Source organism: Sceloporus occidentalis, unplaced genomic scaffold, assembly GCF_023333645.1.
Source record: "Sceloporus occidentalis isolate IW3139 unplaced genomic scaffold, rSceOcc1.0.p SCAF_176, whole genome shotgun sequence".
In the NCBI taxonomy this organism is placed as follows: Eukaryota; Metazoa; Chordata; class Lepidosauria; order Squamata; family Phrynosomatidae; genus Sceloporus; species Sceloporus occidentalis.
Window position 1 is genome coordinate 1,295,001 of NW_028317156.1, and position 25,010 is coordinate 1,320,010.

Consider the following 25,010-nt stretch of genomic DNA (forward strand, 5'->3'; position numbering starts at 1 on the left):
GGCGGGTTGGACCGCCGGTGCGGCACCCGGGCTGGGCGTCCCCAGGTCCGGGGAGCTCCCGGCAGGACCCTCGGCCGTCTACCAGGCGGTAGGGTTCCGGGGAGCTCCCGTGGCGGACCCCTGGCCGCGGGAGCCGATCGCGCGAGCCATGACTCCCTGCAACTTGAGCAGCTCCCCTATATATCCGGCGGAGGGTTCCTGACGACCCTGGCGAAACGGGACGGGGTTCCACACCACCGGGAAAACCCAGCCAGGCAGGCCGAGCTCGATGGAGCGAGGGTCGGATGCAGCCGGCAAAGCCGACCTCATTGACTTCCAGGGTTTTTCAAGCAACATGGCCTGCCAAAAACAAGGACTTAGAGCAAAAACACCGGCCGATTGCGTGCAACTTGGCCTGCCGGGAACGGGCACTTTGGGCACATCGACATCTACAGGACACCTAAATCGATAAATCTGGATGGAATTTTCTGTCTCTTTACCTAATTTTGTGAGGATTCAGAGGGAAAATGAAAAAAACAGATGTTTTTTTCTAATTTTTGCTAGTTTTTACTAAATTTCTAATTCTAAATTTTCAGCTAATCATCCAACTATGGTATCAAAGGCAAGCTCTATCTCTCCTTGAAAAAACAATATATAGTTTATATGGGTACACTATTCACAGTAAAAGAGAATCATCGCTGAACCGACATAGCGCAAAAATGGCAAAATTGCTCCGGGATTGAAGGGGTTAATATGTTGCAGATTGAAAACATATTATATAAATGATTGCAATACTGGCAATAAACATTAGTGGACATTTCAGTTTGTGTGCGTCCATGGCAAAATTCCCATGACCCTAAATAAGATCCATAGGCTGGATCATGGGAACTATAGCCCAGTAGAAGGCTACAGGTTCGGTGATCTGGTCTAAATTTTACATATAACATGTATATAAACTATACATTATGAGTGCTAGAAGAAAAGCATACTTCCTTTGGCCTGGAGCAAGAAAGCCAAGAACTTACCCAGTTGCCACCACAGCAAAGGCTTTTTTGGCTCTTTCATAAAACTGGAACCTCTCTACCAACTGCAGTGGTGCCTGGAAGAAGGGTGGGATTTAATGCCTCAAAGTATTGTTAAATAAACAATAATGCTGCTCTCATTCTTAATATGAAGACTTCAACTCCACTCTAAAGGTTAAATACTAAAATGCAACACTAACTTAATTCTTAGACCTCAATCAATGAACGTTTGGTACAAGAATAAAAAAAATACAGTAGTTCATCGGAAAAGCGAGTTTCTTTTCTCGCAGGCAGCAGGAAAGTGCATATTTTGTCCAATAAAGTACAAAAGTCATTTGAAAATAACAGAAGAAATCCAAAATAATTTGAAGGAAGTAAGTTTAAGAAACTAGATTGAAAGAAAGAATAGAAGAATGAGGACAGAGTGCAAGCAACACAGAGGGGGGCAGCAGCACCCAGAGATCTGCAGTTCAGGTAAGGGGGTAAGGGGAGGGTGTATGAACTAGTATGCGTGAATGAGGGAATGAGTGATTATCTGTGGATGAATGTTTGAGAATTAGTAAATCAATGGATATGTGTGTGTGATAACATGGATATGTAAGTAGAGGGGGATGCCACAGGCAGGCTGTCTGGGGGCTGGGATGCCAAGTCCTATGCTTCTAGTCTGGATGTTGGACAGGTCCTGTGGATGCAATCTGGGTGCCAGGGCTTGACATGATACTAAATTGGGAGGGCAATATGCAAGGGTGTGGGGGCATTCATTCACAAGAGGGTGCTGGGATAAATATACAATGTGGGGCTAGCTGGGGGCAATACACAAGGATGTGGGGGCATTAGCCATTGGCCATGATTTCCAGGACACATATAACTTTTACATATTGCTGACCAGCACTGCAGTATGGGGGGTGTATACACTCATGGGAGGGAACCAATTAGTCAGCTATACATCCCCCATTCTGTAGAGCAGCGTTTCATCTGGGATGGCAACATCAATACACAAGGGGGGCAGCTATTACATACCTCAATACTAAAGTGAGGGGCACGCTGGGGTGATACACAAGGGGGCAAAAACAAAAGGGGGGGGCAACAACAAAGCAGTGTAAAAATACTTTTTTTTTTTTTTTTTAATTGTTGTAGGTTAGCCCATCCGAATGTGAGTGTCAGTGTGGCAGAGCCTGTCCTGGTGTGTGTGGGTTTGGATGCTGGTGTGGCAGAGCCTGTCCTGGGATGTGTGTTTTTGGTCATCTATTTCCTGGCACTTTACTTACTGTAGGAATAAATTTAACTATTTAATTTTTACTTATCCAGAGATAAAACACCCTCCTGAAGGTGCCCACATTACATCAAGTGACCTCATGGTGAAACCAAGGTTGCTCGCACACAGAGGTAAGCAGGGGCAGGTGGGATGTATATGTGTAAACATGTCTGCGTGTAACATTTATATAAATATATATATATGTGTGTGTGAGCAAGTATGTGTACGTGTGTGTGAGAGCATGGATGTGTAATTGTTTGTGTGTGATGAGTGTGTGTTGGTGAGTATGGGTAAATCTGTGTTTACATATGTTGTATGTTGGAAGGGGGGCAGGCGGCAAAGAAGGCATAGACCAGCTGTTGAGGGGGCCCTGGGGCAATTTTTACACCAGGGTCCTGTGGTTTTTAGTTATGCGCTTGTCTGCTGGATGTCTGTTTCACTTCTCTACCACCCTCTCATGGCTGCTTCTAATATATCACCATGGAGCAAAATAAAGATACAACATTGATGTTGCTTATTTTTTGTGGAAACAGAGCAGAGCATGTAGGGGTTTCAAACGCTTGATAAAAGGATGACCACCCACTGCATATTATCTCAGTGTAAAGTCTCCCTTACATAACAGTACTGTTTCCTGATTTTTTTCTTCTAAGTTCCTAGCATGTCCTTATTTCATATGAACCCTTAGAAATATTGGGAGAAAAGCCAACTCACCATGGACCCCGCTTTGGCCAGCAGCATCCGATAATTTTCCCATATCGGTGTGTCCAAACTTTTTTCCTTATCACTCGCCACAAGGTCCATGACAGCCGCCTATCAAAGTAGGAACATGCAACGACTTAAAAGATTTAAAATAAATATTAAATAATAGTAAAACTCAGTCACACAGAAGCTTTCTGTGTTTCTTATAAATGTTAATGGTCAGGCCTACTTTGTCGATCGCTTTTTCCCACAGCCATCTGTGACTATCGTTGAACGGTGGTAGGATGTCTGTATTCTGTACTTATGCCTGAATATTGCAGATTGCCTGCTTATTTGCTGTACACCTGTGTTGAATTTGGAACTCTGCATGGACTGTTTTCAATAAACGGAGTTAAATAAATGTTAATGGTCAGGTTAACAACTGGCCTCACAGGGCGTTATTTATGCCTATAATTAAGAACTACAATTCACTATGATTGTTAAAGAACTAAGATTAGTTAATAAGTTAAAGTTTGATATTAAGAGGAGGCTATTCAATGATGAACAGTCAAATCAGTATGATACCTATGAAGCAACTACAAAAGATGATTCTTCATCTTAAGAAACCTCTGAGGTTCCAACACTTTATATAACTACAACTTATTTTTCCTATCTTAGCCCATCAAAAATGTATCAGCTTGAACTTAAGACTCCATTCTTCACTTGGACCATTGTGGCTACACCCATTTTATTAGAGAGAATATCATGCATTCAAACCTTTGTCGATCGCCTACTGACCAGATTAAGACTCTTGTATGTATGGGGAAACTGCGAACTAATAATTAAAAAAACGCAGAAGATCTTTGTTATTGTCCACTAGGTTGCGAACCGATTTATGTGCAGACATACATAGTTTACTTAACAGATTTTTTTTTTAATATAAATTGGACATTGTACCTGCCATATTCTAACCACTTTCTACAACTTAATTAATTGGGATAGCTTTATTCACATCACAAACAAAATTAATTTACTGTGTTTGTCTAAATTACTTCTACTGGAAGTCTATTTCACATAAGTACTGCCCTTATCTCTAAAGGAGAACTTTTTTCTTTAAGTTTGTCCTACCCATACAATATATACTATACAGAGTAAATTGCTGGTTAAGTGTAATTGTAGCACATAAAAGACTTACAGGACTTGGAACATAAGCATCCAATGGAAATAGATGAAGAATGGCTTCCAACAGTGTAGGGATATTCAATCCTGATAATGACAAAAATAAAACATGTAGTGTATTAAATGAAGGGAAATGTTGCAGGAGAGCTGCCATTTCAACTAAACTTATTCACTAGGTCCAGGCTTAGAAAGTCTCTTCTGCAGGGGAAGGTTAGCTGTCAATATATAATATAAACACGGCTTCATGTACCCAAGATGGCCAACTCATTCCTTCATGCAAAAGCCCACTCTGGTCGGCTCTTTATAAACCCTTGTTTTCTTTAATCAAACCTAAAATGTAACACTTACTACAATAAGGATCTTGAAGGAAGAAGGAAGGAAAAATGAATGATGGAAGAAAAGAAACGGAATTATGGAAAGGAAGATGCAGTGAAATTGGTTTGTGTAAAGGAGGGAAATGGTGAGACTTATCACATTAATAATCAATTTTTAACCACCATAGTTCTGGTGATATCAATGGCTTCCATATTTCTACTAAACTGAGCAATCAACAACTTTGCAACTCTTCACTCTAGAAGCAAACCATTCAATGCCCAATTTACCATAGGATAACATGTTATAATTATCTTTGCATTATTCCCTTAGTGTAAAACTATAAGCGCAGGGCATTAGGACCATTGGTGCTGAGTCCTGGTGGCAGGTTATTGTGCCAGCACCAGCATGAGAGAAGGGTTTAGCTAACCCTACAGAATGTTTCTTATGGTAAGGAGCAGGAAGGCTGAGTAGAATGTCAATGGTTTTAATAAAGTATTTCAAATATTTAAATTCTTTTGGAATTCACTATTCCTTCAATTAAATGAAATGACCATTGTCCTAATTTAAAAATGTAAATTATTGTGAGTTTTATGTCATGGTTAAACACTCATACTCACTAAAAACTAGCGTCTAGAAATCAGGAACAGAAAAATTTGACTCTCCCTAATCAAGAAAGGAAGTATGCTGTTGGCCCAAGCCATCTTACCATCAGCACGGATAAGCTCAGGTCCAGCTTGGCTTATGGAAGCTGCAGGAAAGTTTGCGTCTGCGAGAACTGAAAAGGGCAAAAAGAAAAAAATCAGATGCTGTATGTATAATATATATATATATATATATATATCTTAGGGCTGCAACAACTAATCAATAAAATTGTTGTCAATGTCTTTCACTATCGATTAGTTGAATCGATTTTATCAAATATAAGATGACATTTTTATCAGAGGAAATTGCTCAAATATAGTCTGACTTCTAACGCTTAGATCCAGATCCCCCGCAGTGCTGCAGGGGACCCGGATCCTCCTCTTTGGCAGCCGGTAGGCATCTTTGCATTGTGCGCAGACAACCTCTGCTGCTGTGCTCCATTTCCGCCGGGGCTTCTATGACGGAACGCTGGAGTCACATGACCAGCAGCAGAGGTTTGTCTACGTGCACTGTGTAGACATTCACGGGCTGCCCCCGCTAGACACCAGGGAGTCTGGAGCATGGGGGGCAGGGTGGCGTATCAGGGGGCAAAAGGCATTTCTGGGGGGCACAGTGACATATCAGGGGGGCAGATTGTGTGAGGACGGGGAAACCACACGAATAAGGTGCAGCTGGTGTTGGGGGAAGGCGCAGGAAAGTCACTTGTCAGGTTTTTTTTGTGACACTATTTCATTTATATCAGGGGCAGAGTGGCATATCAGGAGGTATAAGACATATCTGGTGGCGGAGTGGCATTTCAGGGGGGGTACAGTGGCATATAGGGGGTATGTGGCAAGCCTGGGGTCAGATGTGCATAACATGGGGGGCAGGTTGGCAAATAAAAACAAGAAATAGTTTACATGTGAATTATTTTTAACTAGTAAAACATTTTTTAGGTTTTAAAACCTAGTTTTAGAAATAGTGTTTGGGGTCTTGTTTCTTTTAAAATATAGCCTTTATTTCAGTAAAAAAAGACGATTAGAGAAATGCCATCCTGATAGATAAAAGCGTACAACACATGTTAATGTACATTTTACGTTTTTTATTCTGATGTTAGTTTTTAACACCCAGTTTGCTCATTAAACAAACATAGAATTTGCATATTGTTTTTTTTTTTATCAGATTATGAAAATAATAGTTAGTTGCAGCCCTAATATATATATATATGCATACATACATACATACATACATACATACATACACACACAAGCTTGGGAGCAGGCACCCTAACCCTTTATGTTATGTTTTATGTATACTTTGTTGGAGCTATAACATTTTCAGAGCAAATACCCCCCCGTCTTATATTCAAGGTCGTCTCAAATAGAGGTCTGACTACAAGACTAAGATCCAGATCCTCCTCTAAGACTACAAGATTAAGACCCGAATCCTCCTCTGCGGCTGGTTGAGGTCTGTGAGATGCACGCAAAAAACTGATGCTGCCGGCACTTCCTCTGGGGCTTCTATGACGGAGCGCCGGCATCATTCATAGAAGCCCCGGCGGAAGTGCTGGTAGCAGCAGCAGAGGTTGTCTGCGTGCATCGCGCAGATCTCCACCGGCTTCCCCACTAGACACCAAGAAATCTGAAGCACGGGGGGAAAATCAAGTCTAGGGAAGCATTGGTAAGTTGGGGGAGGGTAAGAGTGGCATATTTGGGAGGCATAGTGGCATATAGGGGGTATAAGACATATCTGGGGGGCAGAGTGGCATATAAGGGGGTATAAGGCATTTCTGGGGGCAGATTCGCATAACTGGGGCAGGTTGGCAAATAAAAGGAAATAAAAACAAAAAAATGCATTTTTCCCAATCATAGTTTTTATTAAATATGAAAAAAATTGTTATTAAAATAGTCTTATAGGGTAGTCTTATATTCAGGCTTTTTCTTTTTCCCCCCTAAATTAATATTCAAATTTTGGGGGCTCATCTTATAATCAGGGTCATCTTATAATCGAGCAAATATGGTATATAGCCTAGGTGAATGAGCACAAGTAAAGAGACTCTCTCAAGACCAATACAGTGCCATCAACGAACACTACATATTATACTACTTTATAAAAATTTCATTTAGCGTACGTACACAAATTATATATATGTTTTTAAAGGCAAGTAGGACTTTTCTTTTACGAATAGTTCATCATTTAATCTGAATATATAAATATATATAAATAAAAAAATTCACATTTTATTAGGGTTGCAACTATCGATTTGTTAGAATATAAGATGAGCCTCCCCCCGAACAAATGCTTTGAAAAATACCCATCGTCTTATATTCAAGGTAATTTTATAATCCAAACTCAAATAGAGGCATGACTATAAGACTAAGATCCAGATCCCTCGCAGCGCTGCAAGGGACCTGGATCCTCCTGTCTGGTAGCCTGTGGATGTCTGTGCGATGCGCGTAGACAACCTCTTCTACTACTTGGCACTTCCACCAGGGATTCTATGACAGAGCGCCCGCGTGACATGACCTTCCAGTGGTCCATTATAGAAGCCCCGGCTAAAGTGCCAGGCAGCAGAGGTTGTCTACGTGCATCGCGCAGATGTCCACCGGCTGCCCCCACTAGACACCAGGGAGTCTGGAGCACAGGGCACAGATGTACATAACTGGTGAGCAGGTTGGCAAATAGAAGGAAATAAAAACAAGAAATGCAATTTTCTCAATCATAGTTTTTATTTAAAATGAAAAAATATTTACTAGCAAAACTTTTTCAGGTATTAAAACCTAGTTTAAGAAATACTGTGTTCTTGTTCCTTTAAAAAATAGCATATGTCATAGTAAAATAAAAAGGTGATTAGAGAAACTCCATTGTTATAGAGATAAAAGTGTTGTGCGCACAGAGTACAATGACATGTTCATGGCAATTTAAATGTTTTATTCTGTTTGTTTTTAGTACCCAGTTTGTTCATTCATTTGAAATAAATGAAAAATTAGCATATTGTTTTTTATCCGATTAATCGAAAAAAAATTTGGCTGAAAAAAGAAATGCGTCCGTCAAGTTCAGCCTTTCCTATATCTGTTAATTTGTTGCTGTTGATCCAAAAGGCGGCAAAAAAAACCCCCCAGTTTCGCTCTTTCCAATTTTGCACTAACCAGGGAAAAAAATTCCTTCTTGACCCCAAAATGGCAGTCAGATTTCTCCTTGGATCAATAAGCTGTTTCCCCATAATTAAAGATTATATCCCCGAATATTTTGTTTTTCCAAGTATCCATCCAGTTGCTGTTTAAACGTCTGTACAGACTCCGATAAAACTACCTCTGCAGGCAGAGAATTCCACATCCTTATTGTCCTTACTGTAAAAAACCCTTTCCTCTGCCTTAGACTAAATCTCCTTTCTTCCAGTCTGAACACATGACCACGTGTCCTATGCATAGTCCTGTTTATGAACAGATTTCCACACAATGCTTTGTATTGGCCTTGAATATATTTATATAATGCTATCATATCGCCGTTTTTCTAAACCAAACAGATTTAAATTTGTTAACCTTTCTTCATAACTATAGTGCTCCATTCCTTTTATTAATTTGTAGCCCGCCTCTGCCCCCTTTCTAGTGCTATGATATCCTTCTTTAGAATAGGTGCCCAAAATTGCACAGCATATTCAAGGTGCGGCCTTACCATTGATTTATACAGAGGCAAAATTATATTTTTATAATATAAATGCCCCTTTTTATACACGACAATACCTTACTGGCCTTAGCAACTGCTGACTGACATTGCACATTGTTGCCTAGTCTATAACAATTCTCAAATCCTTCTCATTTGTCGTTACCCCTAATTCACTACCGTTTAGGGTGTAAGTTGCTTGTGTATTCCGCAGTGGCATCGCTACAGGGGGGCAAGGGGGGGGGGCAATTGCCCCCCTAGGTTAATCCTTGCCCCCCCTGTTGCCCCCCTGCCGAATTTGGAATAAAGTCTTTTTTTTTAATGCGGAGGAGAGAGAGGGTGCGGCCCGCATAGGATCAGCAGCCAGGGCAACCGATCTTACGCGGGCCGCACCTCGATCCAGGCTACTTACCTGTGGGAGGGTCTTCTGTACTGCATGGAGGAAGCGGAACCTAGCAGAGTTCACGTGACATCACATGACTCTGCTCCAGTCCTGCTTCCTCTGTGCAGTACCAGAGAACGCAGAGGGAGGCCGTGCCCTCTGCTGAAGTCTGTGAGCGGCATCGAGGAGCTGCAGTGCAGGTAAGGGGGTGGGGAGGGTTTTTGAATGAGTGTGCGTGATTGAGGGAATTAATCTGTGAATGAATGAGTATATGAATGAATGAGTGTGTGTGTGATAGCATGGATGTGTAAGTGCAGGAACCTAGGCATGATGGGACTGTGATTGCTGTTAGCAATCACACTCCTATCATGCCAAGTCAGCCAGTACATGCTGAAACCTAGCTAGCTGCCCCCCTTGTGTATTGATGCTGCCAGCAGTATGGGGTCTGCACATCACTTACAGCCACCCTGTACCAGCATGTGCTGGCTGACTTGGCATGATAGGAGTGTGATTGCTAACAGCAATCACAGTCCCATCATGCCTAGGTACCAGCATTTACTGGTTGCCTGGGTATGATAGGAGTGTGATTGCTGTGTGGGCAGTGGGGACGCCAGGGCTGGCTTTGGGGTGTGCAACCTGTGATCTATGCCTGTAATTTAGGGGGTTTTAAATATACCTTTTAATGACGTGTTTTTATGTGAATTCCAATTGATCTATACCTGCAAAGCTGGGTTTCCATACATTATTTATGTATACCTGCAAATACAGTGTTTGTATGTCTTATTCAGTTGATTAATACCTGCAATGCTGTTTCCATGTATTTATTTGATCTATACCTGCAATGCTACTTTTCATATACTATTGTATACCTGCAAATACAGGATTTGTATGTCTGATTCTGTTTATTTGAGATCACAAGTGAATTTCAGTTGAACTATACATGCAAAGCTTGGTTTGTGTGTTAATGTGTTGATCTATACCTGCTATCGGCAACTGGGGCTAATATTAATATATATGGGCAGCAGGGGCATCAATACACAAGGGGCAAAAACCAAAAAAATCCATCCTGATGTAGATGTCTGTGACGTAGATTGTGCCCTGCTGTTTGTGTATTTTTGGTTATCAGTGTAGCAGAGCCTGTCCCCGGGTGTGTGTGTATAGGTGTTGGTGTGGCAGAGCCTGTCCTGGTGTGTGTTTGGGTGTTGGTGTGGCAGAACCTGTCCTGGTGTGTGTTCGTTTGTCAGTGTGTCAGAGCCTGTCCTGGTGTGTGTGTGTGTGTGTGTTTGGATGTGGGTGTGTCAGAGCCTGTCCTGGTGTGTGTGTGTGTTTGGATGTGGGTGTGGCAGAGCCTGTCCTGGTGTGTGTGTTTGGTTGTCGGTGTGGCAGAGCCTGTCCTGGTGTGTGTGTTTGGTCATCTGTTTTCTTTACAGAAGGAATTATTTAATTTATATTTATCCAGAGATAAAATGCCCTCCTGAAATCATTTAGTGGAAAAGTTATTTATTGTGTTATAATATTTATTTCAAGGATTAGTCGCACTCAATTGTGGCTTCAGGCTTCCCATGATCAAGTATTATTTTAGCCCAATAACAAAAGTATAATTCCATAGCACATTACTTTTGGAAATTATGAATGCCCCCCCAGTTTGACTGTGGTATCTTGTGTGACCCCCTATATATTGTTTCTAGAGTCGCCACTGGTGTTCCGTACCCCAAAGTTCATAACTTTACATTTATCTACATTGAATTTCATCTGCCATTTGTGTGCCCATTCCCCCAATCTAGATCCCTCTGCAGCATTGTAATATCCCGCTCGCCCTGTATTACTTTACCTAGTTCAGTGTCATCTGCAGACACAGAAACAAAAAGGTGCTTGTCTGTGCAGATCGCGCAGGCGTTCACCGGCTGCCAGAGAGGAGGATCCAGGTCCCCTGCAAAGCTGCAGGAGATCAGAATCCTAACCCTGCTGCTTGCCTGAAAAGCTGCGCATCCCTGGGCTAAACCCTGATTAAAGCCACACCCCCACTTTAAAAACTTAAAGTGTGGGGGGGTGCGGCCTATAATCGGGCCAATATGGTATATTCATATACCTGTCCTGAGTTTGGATGTACCTTTTATACCTAGGATGTGCATTTATTTTGGCGGTTATAGAGTGAATGTTAAAAAGGTGTGTATATTTTTTTCTCCAGATTGTAACATTTTGAAATTTTGAGTCTCTAACCTCAATAGCACTCACTGATCTCCAAACCACTACATATGTTTACAAAAAACAAACCAGGGTATTGCACTTTGGTAATTCTGACATACCGTATTTGCTCATTTATAAGACGACCCTCCAATAGTGCAACCTGTATGCAACACAAATTAATGCAATAAAAGTAATGGGCTGGATCAGCTCTTCACCAACAGATGGGTGTGTGATCCCAAATCACATATAGCAATTTTGATTGGAGTCAGTCACATTATAATCCGACCTCAGCGCTGCAGGGGAGCTGGATCTTTCTCTCTGACAGCCAGTGGACGTCTGTGCAATGCAGACATCCTAAGCTACTGTGCTCCACTTCCGCTGGGGCTTCTATGACGGGCCACCAGCGTGACATGACCTTCCTAAAAGCCCCGGCGGAAATACCGGCTAGCAGCGGCGGAGGCTGTCTGCACACATCGTACAACGTTCGCCAGCTGCCAGAGAGGAGGATCTTCCGCAGCGCTGCAGGGGACCTGGATCTTCCTCTCTGTGCACATACAACCTCCGCTACTGCCAGCATTTCCGCCGGGGCTTCTATGATGGAGCACCAGCGTCACATGGCCTTCCGGTGCTCAGTCACAGAAGCTCCAGCGAAAGTGCCGGCAGCAGCAGAGGTTTGCCCCTACTAGACACCAAGGAGTCTTGGTATATGGTATATGGTTTGATGGGGTAAATTTCATTGGCCGGCTTCAAAGACACCCGAAATAGCACACGGGGCAGAATGACCAGCTTTGGGGAAAAAATGGTTTTGAAATAGCAAAATGCTACTGGTACTTGCCCCATAACGTGCAGAAAAAAGCAAAAAAAAAAACAAACATGAAAATTTCTAAACTCAGCACAAATAGTAGAATCTATTTAGCAGTTTTTTTCATTAGTTTTTGCAGATGAGTAAAAGTTTTTTGTTTAAAAAGTGAGAAAAAGTAATTTTTTAACAAAAAATAAAAAAAATTACCAAATTTTATCATTTTTTTAAATAGTAAATTAGATGATATGATAATAGTAATGGTATCTAAAGAAAGCCGTTTGTCCTGAAAAAAACCCAATATCTAATATGTGCGGGAGCACGAAATGAGAAAGTAGAAAATCACAGCTAAACAGCAACACTGAAAAATGTTAAAAGAGCCATTGTCCCGCAATATACTACGAGTACTAAACAGTATTGTCCTTAAGGGGTTAAATGGTATATTTAATATGGACAAGAACAATACAATAATTGGTGTGTTAATAGTTACAACAGACTGTGTTTCTTTAGCATTGCAACCTGGAGGAAGATATGATATTTTAAGACAAATGTATACATAAACGCTCGTAATGTGTCCTTGCCACTGTATATAAATGTATTAATGGCATCCGATGAAAATGTAAGGGAGGTGTGAGGCATGAATGTGGCATACACTTCCAAACACTTAAATAAGGAATTTAGTTTAACAATAATGTATTTAGAAAAGTTAACAATAGAAAAGCTAAGTGCTGTTTTAGGGCTGTAGAAAACTCTTCTGAGCTTCTAAAAGAGATGGACATCAGGTTAAGCACTGGCCACTTAATCAGTGGGAATTGGCAAGTACATTTTTTACGTAAACACTTCCGGCTACACTGTTCAGGCTCAGCAGGAAATTGCAGCTGACTTTATTCTTGTGGGATAAGCTCAATGGCAACACGGCTCGGTTTGCAGTTGAAACCACTCACCGATCTCATCTCCATGCCCCATGCGGGCCAAAGCATACAGGAGCTCCGGAGAAAGCACCGATGGAACCCCTTTCAGAACCACCATGCTGCACTTTGTAGTAATGACCACGACGACGCTGCACAGTCCCTATCACGCCCCTAAACCCGGATGAGGACTACAAGCCCCATAATGCTCTGCAGCAGGCCACCTGTGTCAGCGGTTTACTTGTCGCTCTGAGTGGCAGATATAAATGGCCGCGCTTTTAGTGAGACGCCACACAAACGCTTTTCGCTTTAACCGCGTACACTGTCGGTGACTCATAAATGTCACAACATGCACTGCATTCTTATGTGATATATCACATGCTATGTCTGTCTACTGAATATGATGGCGCTATACAAACCATTAATAATATTAATATAGCTACTAAAATGACTATACGGCCCCTTCGCAATGTTTGAACACTTAAGATCACAATATACACATCACCACAACTGACGCAGCTCATAATGTCAAGGGTTAAACTGTTTTATTTGCTAGTGTGAAAGAAAAATGGGTTATTGATATACATTTGTATTATGGCAAATAAGACTGAAACATAAGGGTGCCTAACAGAAAATGGGACATGTAGTGATGTCACAGTGGCAGACACTGCTAACTGCTCCATCATTCCGTTTGCTTCCTTAGGTATGTCTGAGGTTGTGACAGAGCTTCACCTGTACAAAGAGTCCTGATGCCTATTTCAATGGTAAAAGCGTCTCACTTGGAGGTGTCTGCAGACTTCAATACCTGGATATGGAAGAAACAGTGCAGCTACTCGCGTACCCTTTCTTGGAGATCGGTTTCTTTTATACAAGAAAGCAGGTATTTTGTTCATTAAATTATTTTAAATAAACTAAAAATGTGCATATTGTTTTTCATCCGATTAATTGAAAAGATAAAAATAATGAAAATAACCGCCAGTTGCAGCCCTAGTAACGGTAGATAGCACAATCCTTGTAGGTAGTTCTTACTGTAAAGAAGCCTTTTTGCTGCTTTAGGTGAAGTTTCTTTTTTCTGAAGTCGGAAGGGATGACCTCTTGTTAATTGTACAATACTATTATTATTATTACTATTATTATCCTGCATTGTTTTGTTTTATATATCAGATTCCGCATCGCTGTACAAATGGTAGATATGACAGAACAATTAGTATATAACATAACAAGATGACATCAAGAAACAACTGGTGAGTAGTGCCCCGGTCAACTGAGTTTACAATCTATTAATGAGCAAGTAATCAGGGAGCAGTTTGTAATACAATTGGCATTGTACTGATTGCAAAATCCAGCAAAGAGGTATTGGTATTGTGAAAATAAATTTGTATTTTGCCAATTTATAGAATGTGAATCATAACCTAAGACAAAATAGGACACAAGATAATGTCTTGACGTCTCAGTGACAAACACTGATAACTGCTGCAACATTCATTTTACTCCTTAGACACGTCTGAGGTTGTGATGGAGCTTCACCTGTACTAAGGGTTCTTACAACCATCTCCATGGCAGAAAGAGTCCCGCTTGGATGTGTCTGCAGACTTGGAGCTTGAATACCTGAAGTCTTGCTTTTTAGGTTTTCGCAGTTACTCCCGTACCCTTTCTTGGAGATCGGTGCTTCCACAAAAGGAAAGACTACTCCCCTCACGCATGCTGAGGTAATAATGTGAATGTTAAGGCTAAACATACTTACAAACTCTGAGAGATAATGAGGGGAAGGCAGGCGACAGCAGACCGAGGGGCAGGGACAGGCAGGTGTCAGCAGACTAGGAGGCAGAATCTGGCAGGTAGAAGCAGACAAAGGAACAAACGGGGGGAAAGGCCGTCAGCAACTGACTGCAAGGAGGGGGGCAAGCAGGTGGCAGTGCACTAAGAAGAGAAATAGACAGGCTGCCCACTACTAGAAGGTGAACAGGCAGGAATAAGCAGGCAGCAAAATAGGGGTGGATCAAGTACAAAGGAAGAGGCTGCCAACACGCAAGTTAGTAAACAGGCAGTCTGTTTCAGAGTGATGGGGTTAAACAGGCAGGCGACAGTAGAATGGGTAGGAGAACTGGGTGGAAAAAAGCAGGCAGCAGCAGACTGCTATGTAGGAGAGGCAGAAGGAGGGTAGAAGGGGAGCAGACTGCAATTGTGAAGGGGGACAAGCAGGCAGCATCAGATTGGAAAGGGTACAAGAAAGTGACACTTGACCGAGTGAGGTACAGCCAGGAGGCAACAGACTCGAGGGGGATTAGGCATGCTGCAGCAGGCTATGAATGGAACAGACAGCTGGCATCAGACTAGGAAAGCTAGAGAAAAGTGGCATTAGACTGAAACACAGCCAGGCAGCAACATACAGGGGTGTTAGTCAGACAGTAGCATACTGGGAAAGGGGAACAGGCAGGTGACATCAGACTGGGAAGGGTAGAGGAAAGTGGCATTAGACTGAAGAAGGTAAAGCCAGACAGCAGATGACTGGAGAAGGTGTATAGGTAGATAACAACCAATGGGTTAATTAGGCAGGTGGCAAAAGATTGTGGGAAGTAACAGGCAGGTGGCAGCAGAGTGTGTGTGTGGATAATTGGCAGCAGGCTGGGGTAACTGGTAGGTAACAGACTAGGAGGGAAAAAGTAAGGCAGGAACAGGCAGGCAGCAAAAGGGGGAGGAAGGCGGCAGCAACAGAATAGGAGGAGAACAGGAAGGTGGGGACATGTATGCAACAAACTGGGAGGGCAGGAACCAACCGTTGGCAGCAGTCTTGGGGGGACAGCAGCAGACAGCAGGGGAACAGGCTGGCAGGATCAGACTGATGTGACAGGCAGACTGAGAGGGGGATCAGTCAGTCAGCAGGGGAAAAGAAAGGAGAGAATATGTATGCAACAAACTGGAGGTGGCAGGCAGCAGTCTGCATCAAAGATTAGGCAGGTAGGTGAAGAAGGGGAAGGCAGGAGCAGACTGGGAGAAGGAGGAAGAGGCAGCAGAGGGGTGCAGCCAGGTGGCGAAAGACTGGAGGAGTAGGCAGGAGCAATAGACCAAGGGGATGGTTGGCATGGGGCACCATACTAGAGGGCAGAATGCATGTAATAACTTACTAGGTGGGAACAGGCATGTAGCAGGAAACTGGAGGAATAAACAGACAGAAGACTGAAGCTAGCAGATTGAGGGGGACTTGTAAGAAGGAATAGACAGGCAGCAGAATGAGGGGAAACCTGTAGGAATGAATAGGTAGACGGCAAATGGGGTGAGGCAGGCAGAAGTAGACTGGGGAGAAATAGGCAGGCAGAGATTTTGGGGGGGAGTGTTGAGAAGGCTCCATCGGTGGGCAGGCAGAAAAGAATAAGCAAGCGGCATAGTGAAGGAGGAGAACAGGCAGCAGCAGACTGGAAGGGGAAAGAGACATTCAGTAGAATGGGTAGTAGTAAAAGCAGGCAGTATCGGAGTGGGAAGGGTAATGGCAAGTTACATTAGACTAAGAAAGGTACAGCCAAACAGTAGCAGACTGGGTGATAAGGGAGGCACTAGAAGACTGGGAAGAGGAACAGGCAGGAGACATCAGAGGAAAGCGTTATTAGACTGAGGGAGGTAAAACCAGGCAGCAGACTGGAGCAGTTGAATATGCAGGAAATAGCCAAGGGTCTGTTGATCAAAACAGGTGGCAAAAGATTGTGGCAACTGTCAAACAACAGACTAAGAGGGGAAATGGAAGGCCGGAATAGGCAGAGAGCAAAATGGGGGGCATCTGGGCAGTGGAAGGAATACAGCAAAAAGTCCACTAGGGGGCGCTCGTATGTTCCATTCAATAAAAAATAAAACAGAGGAAAAAATATATAGTGTAGGAGTAAAACAGTGTGTTATGCCCTGCGTATCGCAGATTTCCCACTCACAGTGTGTTGATGGGGTTCAGTACGTCATAGAGATGGCCTTGGGGTCCATATACAGGAATATATACCGAGGAAACAAACCAGAAAAGAATCCAATAGTGTATTGTGTATATAGCGCTAGGTACGCAACAAGTGGAGTGTCAGGACCCTACCGGTCGTCGGCCATGTGTCCGTCGGGTCCCAACCCGTCGGCGACGGAGGTCCTCACCCGGCGGAGTCCCCGCCGGGCAGCTTCATCCTCGGCCGCACGGAACGGCATCTCCGTGCCGCGGGCCGCGTCCCCGGTCTCCGTTGCGGCGGCAGCCGCACGCCAGGACTACGAGTATGGCGGGGGGGCGGGTCCTGCGGTCCCAGACCTGACAGCCAGGGGAGGCGTGTCCTGCGGTCTAACCGCAGGGGGGAGGGATTAGGGACTAATTGACAGCCACAGAGAGAGGAGGGGTTAGAGGAGGAGCAACAATTAGGCGGGCTATTTAAACCTGCAACCCTGTACCTTCAGTACTTGGTTGTTCAAGTTCCCTACCGAATTCCTATACCCTGTTGCTGTTTTTGGATTATTACGGACTTTTGACCTCGGCTGGATTTCTGGACTTTGTTTTTGGATTACCCTTGTTGTACTGCGAACCTTCTGATTTGATTACACGGACTTTTGACCCTTGGCTATATTCTGGACTTTGTGTGTTGGATTACCCTTTACTTCACTCCCTTGCACCCGGTGTCTCTCTGCGCTGCGCTCCGATCCCAACTCAGCCTTGACATGGAGATATACTTACACTTAAATAAATTTCAAGATGCCCGTAATTTCTGACGATAATCTGGTCACATCCGTATATTCTTCTGGTTTGAAGGGTCCGATGGTAGGATACCAATGTGTGTGTGGTGTATAGAAACAGCCACTATCCACATAGAAAGTATGTAAAAAGAAGTATTTATTCTTAGTTAGCAGCCAGCTGGATCCATATCAGCTGCAGCTATAAAAAGTTTTTTTAAAATAACATAAAAAGTACTAATACAAATAATTATTAACGTTCATCATGGGTGTATTCTCAGAATATAGATCATATTATAACATAACAATAGAATCAGCTATTCATTTATTTGCATTATCTCATTTTATTACACTCGTTTACAAGATTTTCTGACCCACATGTTTTGGATTATTATACAATAAGATATTCATTTAATTTCTATTTAACCTTATTTTATTTGATTTTCTATCTATCTACAAAAAATTTTATGATCAACATGATTCACATTATTAGCAGCCCCTCAAGCTGTTTCACTCCCGCACTGCCGATAGGATTTGTATTTGCATATCCAATACTCCGGCTGTAACCCCTGAAAGAGTTCTTCTGTCCTCGTTCTCTGGAAGCCATAAATGTTGTCAGACATTCTTGCAGAGACCCGTGTGTCCCCCCCCCCCCCCCCCCCGTCTCTGATTTATACACCGGCAAGCAGGCCAGGGAGAATACACATTCTACACGGTGATGGCTCTTCCTGTTTCACTCCTTGTTCTGATAGATCTGTCCCGTCTTCTGGTGACCTTCTAACCTAATAGAACGAAAAAATCTATTAGTATGATTGAGACAAACACTATCTTCACTTACCTTAATTTTATGGTGAAACGAAATCTCCGACCGGGACATCTGTGATGCTGAAGACAGTGACCTCTACAGGCAGACAAATGAATGGAACCCGGAAGCAATTATTGGACTGACGTCAGACGCCACAACAGATGGTGCTGCACATTTAAAAAGATCTCCACATACGAGAAGAAAATACTCCTGATGAAGACACACGGCGAAACGCGTAGAGTGACTTTTTTAAGGACTTTTATGATATATTTTTTATTTTGTATCAGCATTTTTATTTGTATTAGTACTTTTTATGTTATTTTAAAAATTTTTTTTTATAGCTGCAGCTGATATGGATCCAGCTGGCTGCTAACTAAGAATAAATACTTCTTTTTACATACTTTCTATGTGGATAGTGGCTGTTTCTATACACCACACACACATTGGTATCCTACCATCGGACCCTTCAAACCAGAAGAATATACGGATGTGACCAGGTTATCGTCAGAAATTACGGGCATCTTGACACTTATTTAAGTGTAAGTATATCTCCACTTGTTGCGTACCTAGCGCTATATACACAATACACTATTGGATTCTTTTCTGGTTTGTTTCCTCGGTATATATTCCTGTATATGGACCCCAAGGCCATCTCTATGACGTACTGAACCCCATCAACACACTGTGAGTGGGAAATCTGCGATACGCAGGGCATAACACACTGTTTTACTCCTACACTATATATTTTTTCTCTGTTTTATTTTTTATTGAATGGAACATACGAGCGCCCCCTAGTGGATTTTTTGCTGTATTACTTCAACACCTGGAGAGTGTTGCTTAAGGGTTGCAGCTGTGGTTCCAGATACACAAGGAAAGTCATTAAGGTTGATTATTCCTACCATTCACTATCCTATTCCCTATACTGGTTTTTCTCACCTTTTTTACACAGTGGAAGGAATAGGCAGATGGGGAGGGAACAAGCAGGCAGTAGAGTGATGGGGATGGAACAACCAAGCAGCAGGGGGAAGAGGTAGACGGCAGAAGAAAGTATAGGAGTCCATTTAGGTGGCAACAGACTAGGGGAACAGGCAGTCTGCAACACACTGAGGGATAGGCAGTAAGCTGAAGACTGAGGGAAAGCAGCAGACTAGGAGTGGAAAAGGAAGTCTGGAATAGGCAGGAAGCAAACTGGGGGGGATAGGCAGCAGACTGCGGAACCCATGCAAAAAGAAAAAGCCAGCCAGTAGATGGTGATTAAACAGACAGGCAACGGCCAGGAGACTGAGAGAGAAACTGTGCAGGAAGTAACAGACTAGGAAGGGGAACAGGAAGGCAACATTAGACTGGGAGGTGAACAGGTGATAGTAGATGGGATGAACAGTGAAGAAGCAACAAACAGGAGGAAAGGCAGGCAGCAGTAGATCAAGGACATTAATAGCCAGGGGCAGCATACTAGAGGGTAAACATGCATGTGGTAGATTACTAGGGGGAAGAGGCATGCAGGAGAACACTGGGGGAATGATCAGGCAGCCAGCAGATTGGGGTGAAACATGCATAAAGAAATAGGCAAGCATTAAACTAAGTGGGAACATGCAGGAATGTTTAGGCTGGGAGGGAACATGGCAGGGGTAAGCATTCAGAAATAGACCATGGAAGACTAAGCTGGCAGAAGCAGACCGAGGAGGATAGCAGAATAGGAAGGCAGCAAACTATGGGGTTAAAACAAGGCCCCATCTTCGGGGTGAGGGAGCAGAAAACAATAGGCAGGCATGAGACTGACGAAGGAAGAACAAGCCAGCAGAGTGAATGGGAGAGAACAGGCAGGTAGTAGCAGACTGGGAAGGGGAAGAGGCAGGCAGCAGACAGGGGGGGGAGGCAGGAAGCAGACAGGAGGTCAGCAACAGACTAGGGGTGAGGCTCAAGCAGGCAGTAGCACGCACTAGACTATGATGGAAAAAGCAAGATGGGGGTAGTCAGGCAGGTGGCAGTCGATGGGAAGTGAAAGGGCAGGCCACATCAGACTGTGGAGCTACAGGCGGAATTAGATAAGTATAGGAGTCCATTTAGGTGGCAACAGACTAGGGGAACAGGCAGTCTGCAACACACTGAGGGATAGGCAGTAAGCTGAAGACTGAGGGAAAGCAGCAGACTAGGAGTGGAAAAGGAAGTCTGGAATAGGCAGGAAGCAAACTGGGGGGGATAGGCAGCAGACTGCGGAACCCATGCAAAAAGAAAAAGCCAGCCAGTAGATGGTGATTAAACAGACAGGCAACGGCCAGGAGACTGAGAGAGAAACTGTGCAGGAAGTAACAGACTAGGAAGGGGAACAGGAAGGCAACATTAGACTGGGAGGTGAACAGGTGATAGTAGATGGGATGAACAGTGAAGAAGCAACAAACAGGAGGAAAGGCTGGGGGAAGGAGAACACTGGGGGAATGATCAGGCAGCCAGCAGATTGGGGTGAAACATGCATAAAGAAATAGGCAAGCATTAAACTAAGTGGGAACATGCAGGAATGTTTAGGCTGGGAGGGAACATGGCAGGGGTAAGCATTCAGAAATAGACCAGGCAACGGCCAGGAGACTGAGAGAGAAACTGTGCAGGAAGTAACAGACTAGGAAGGGGAACAGGAAGGCAACATTAGACTGGGAGGTGAACAGGTGATAGTAGATGGGATGAACAGTGAAGAAGCAACAAACAGGAGGAAAGGCTGGGGGAAGGAGAACACTGGGGGAATGATCAGGCAGCCAGCAGATTGGGGTGAAACATGCATAAAGAAATAGGCAAGCATTAAACTAAGTGGGAACATGCAGGAATGTTTAGGCTGGGAGGGAACATGGCAGGGGTAAGCATTCAGAAATAGACCATGGAAGACTAGGAGGTGAACAGGTGATAGTAGATGGGATGAACAGTGAAGAAGCAACAAACAGGAGGAAAGGCAGGCAGCAGTAGATCAAGGACATTAATAGCCAGGGGCAGCATACTAGAGGGTAAACATGCATGTGGTAGATTACTAGGGGGAAGAGGCATGCAGGAGAACACTGGGGGAATGATCAGGCAGCCAGCAGATTGGGGTGAAACATGCATAAAGAAATAGGCAAGCATTAAACTAAGTGGGAACATGCAGGAATGTTTAGGCTGGGAGGGAACATGGCAGGGGTAAGCATTCAGAAATAGACCATGGAAGACTAAGCTGGCAGAAGCAGACCGAGGAGGATAGCAGAATAGGAAGGCAGCAAACTATGGGGTTAAAACAAGGCCCCATCTTCGGGGTGAGGGAGCAGAAAACAATAGGCAGGCATGAGACTGACGAAGGAAGAACAAGCCAGCAGAGTGAATGGGAGAGAACAGGCAGGTAGTAGCAGACTGGGAAGGGGAAGAGGCAGGCAGCAGACAGGGGGGGGAGGCAGGAAGCAGACAGGAGGTCAGCAACAGACTAGGGGTGAGGCTCAAGCAGGCAGTAGCACGCACTAGACTATGATGGAAAAAGCAAGATGGGGGTAGTCAGGCAGGTGGCAGTCGATGGGAAGTGAAAGGGCAGGCCACATCAGACTGTGGAGCTACAGGCGGAATTAGATTGGGTTGGGAACAGGAAAGCAGCCTGGGGGGGGGACAGGCAGGGGGCAGTAGACTGAGTGTGTGGGAAGTTGACAGCAGAATAAGGGAGAGCAGATATATGGGACCAAAATGACGTAGGGGGAATGGAAGGTGCAGCAGACTCAATGGGAAATAGGCAGTCAAGCAGACTAGGTAGGAGAACAGACAGGGACAGCAGACAGAGGAAATGGCTGTTCCCCCAGTCTACTGTCATTTATTTTTTCTTACAATCAGTCAGCAATAGACCAAGGGGAGAATAGGCAGGCAACATCAGTCTGGGAAGGGGAACAAGAAGGCAGCATCAGATTGAGGAAGGTACAGGAAATTGGCCCTAAGCAGGAGGAGGTACAGCCAGGCAGCAAAAGACTGGGGGATTAGGCAGGCAGTAGCAGACCGGGCAAGGGAGCAGTCAGGCGACAGCAGACTCGGAGAGGGGACAGTCAGACAGAAGTAGGAACAGGCAAGAGTCAGAAGACTGGTGAAATAAGTAGGCAGCTTACGGAGTGTACATGCAGGCAGTAGAAAACTAGGAGGGGAAGGAAGAGGCAGGAGGGGCAGTGAGGAAGCAACAGACTGGGAGGTGATAAGCAGGAGGCAGCATACTAGAGGGCAACAGCAATGTAGTATTTAATTAGCTGAGAAAAGGCATGAGGCCAAAGACTGGGGGGAAACATAGGAAGCAGAATGGGAAGGGGTAGGCGGCCAGTAGATTGGGGGGGGGCATACAGGAAGGTATAGACAGGCAGCAGACAGAGGGGGAACATGCAGGAATTAATAGGCAGACAGGGAAAGGCGGGGGTAGGAATTCAGCAATAAATAGGGGAAGAGGATAGGCAGGCAGCAGCATACTGTGAAGAGGAATAGGCGGGGCAGCTAACTAGGGGTGAAGAACAATTGCGTTTTTGTGGGGTGGAAGCAGGAAAGAACAGGCAAGCACCATAAAACGTGGCAAGAAGCAGACAAAAAAAGGTGAATAGGAGAGAACAGGCAGGTAGCTGAAGAAACATAGCAAAACTGCTGGCCACCTGACATAGAGATCTGCGGTGTGTCGGCTCTCCTGAAATGCCTTATACCTCCCTATATGCCACTCTGCCCCATAATATGCCTTTTAACCCCCTAAGTGCCAGAGTGGCATATAGGGGTATAAGGCATTCCAGAAATGCCCTATGCCCCCATTTAACACACACACACTTACCGGTGCTTCCAATTTCCTGCTGTATTGCCGGGGCAGCCGGTTGACGTCTCCTTCCCCTGCAGCTGGAAGGAGGTGGAGTTGGCAGCGGGGGTTTGTCTGCGTCCGTCGCGCATACCTTCCCCGGGTGTCAGAGATCAGAGTTCCCCGCACCGGTGCCGCACTCTGATCTCTGACAGTCGGGGAAGGTATGCGCGACGGACGCAGACAACCCCCGCTGCTAGCCACACCTCCTTCCGGCTGCAGTGGACGTTGTCTACGCGGATCGCGTAGACGTCAACCCGCTGCCCGGCAATACAGCAGGAAGCACCGGTAAGTGTGTGTGTGTGTGGGGGGGGGGGACAGGAGGATCCAGGTCCCCTGCAGCGGTGCGGGGGATCTGGATCTTAGTCTCATAATCAGACCTCTATTTGAGGTCTGATTAGAAGACGACCCCGATTAGAAGACGAGGGGTATTTTTCAGAGCATAGAGGAAAAGCTGGAGGTTTTTCCTTTCCTGTGTGCTGGAGAATGACTCTTTGTGAGTCCAGAGGTGGCCCCCTCCTCGACCTGCTTTATCGTCGATTAAATTGAAAATAATGTGATTATATAATTGTCAAGGCTGAGTTGGGATCGGAGCGCAGCGCAGAGAGACACCGGGTGCAAGGGAGTGAAGTAAAGGGTAATCCAACACACAAAGTCCAGAATATAGCCAAGGGTCAAAAGTCCGTGTAATCAAATCAGAAGGTTCGCAGTACAACAAGGGTAATCCAAAAACAAAGTCCAGAAATCCAGCCGAGGTCAAAAGTCCGTAATAATCCAAAAACAGCAACAGGGTATAGGAATTCGGTAGGGAACTTGAACAACCAAGTACTGAAGGTACAGGGTTGCAGGTTTAAATAGCCCGCCTAATTGTTGCTCCTCCTCTAACCCCTCCTCTCTCTGTGGCTGTCAATTAGTCCCTAATCCCTCCCCCCTGCGGTTAGACCGCAGGACACGCCTCCCCTGGCTGTCAGGTCTGGGACCACAGGACACGCCCCCCCTGGCTGCCAGCAGCGGTCTGGGACTGCAGGACCCGCCCCCCCGCCATACTCGTAGTCCTGGCGTGCGGCTGCCGCCGCGACGGAGACCGGGGACGCGGCCCGCGGCACGGAGATGCCGTTCCGTGCGGCCGAGGATGAAGCTGCCCGGCGGGGACTCCGCCGGGTGAGGACCTCCGTCGCCGACGGGTTGGGACCCGACGGACACATGGCCGAGGACGCGGGCGCCCGGCGGTGTCGCCGCCGGGCGAGAGCCCCCGCCGACGACCGGTAGGGTCCTGACAATAATAAAGTTTTTTATTCTATAATTTTTTCCAAATATTAAAACTGCTTATTTGCTTTCTACTGTCATTCTCCAATGGAGGAGAAACAAATTAATTTAACCTTCTGTAAGCAGCATTTTGTGGGGATCACATTATTCACACATTACCATCTGCACAGGGCAGAGATACTTCAGTGTTTAATGTCTGATAGTGATGTTATAGAGCAGCAAATAAAGGAGAGGATACATTTTACATGGCAACAATTTCTGCTTTAAATACCCTCACCGTATAAGCCCCTACCACCTGTGATTGGAGGCAGTTCCATATATCTACAACTCTCAGTAAAGTAAAACTTCCTTCCGTTACATCTAAGCCTCTGACCCTCTAGTTTTTGACATTTCTCCTCCTTTCCATAGATATATCACAGACATCTTGTCTTTTTTTATTAGGAAACAACAGATTT

At 44.6% G+C, this 25,010-nt stretch overlaps 1 protein-coding gene across 1 annotated transcript in view; it reads right to left on the minus strand.

The window, feature by feature from the left end:
• The window catches only part of FUOM (fucose mutarotase), a 20,446-nt gene extending 7,337 nt beyond the window's left edge, over nt 1–13,109 (minus strand). The window contains exons 1-5 of the mRNA XM_089501593.1: nt 13,025–13,109; nt 5,135–5,203; nt 4,130–4,200; nt 2,968–3,066; nt 1,005–1,078 (exon numbers count right to left, since the gene is read on the minus strand). Coding sequence (XP_089357719.1) covers nt 1,005–1,078; nt 2,968–3,066; nt 4,130–4,200; nt 5,135–5,203; nt 13,025–13,109 — 398 coding nt within the window. The remainder of the gene's footprint in view (nt 1–1,004; nt 1,079–2,967; nt 3,067–4,129; nt 4,201–5,134; nt 5,204–13,024) is intronic.
• Between the last annotated feature and the right edge of the window lie 11,901 nt (nt 13,110–25,010).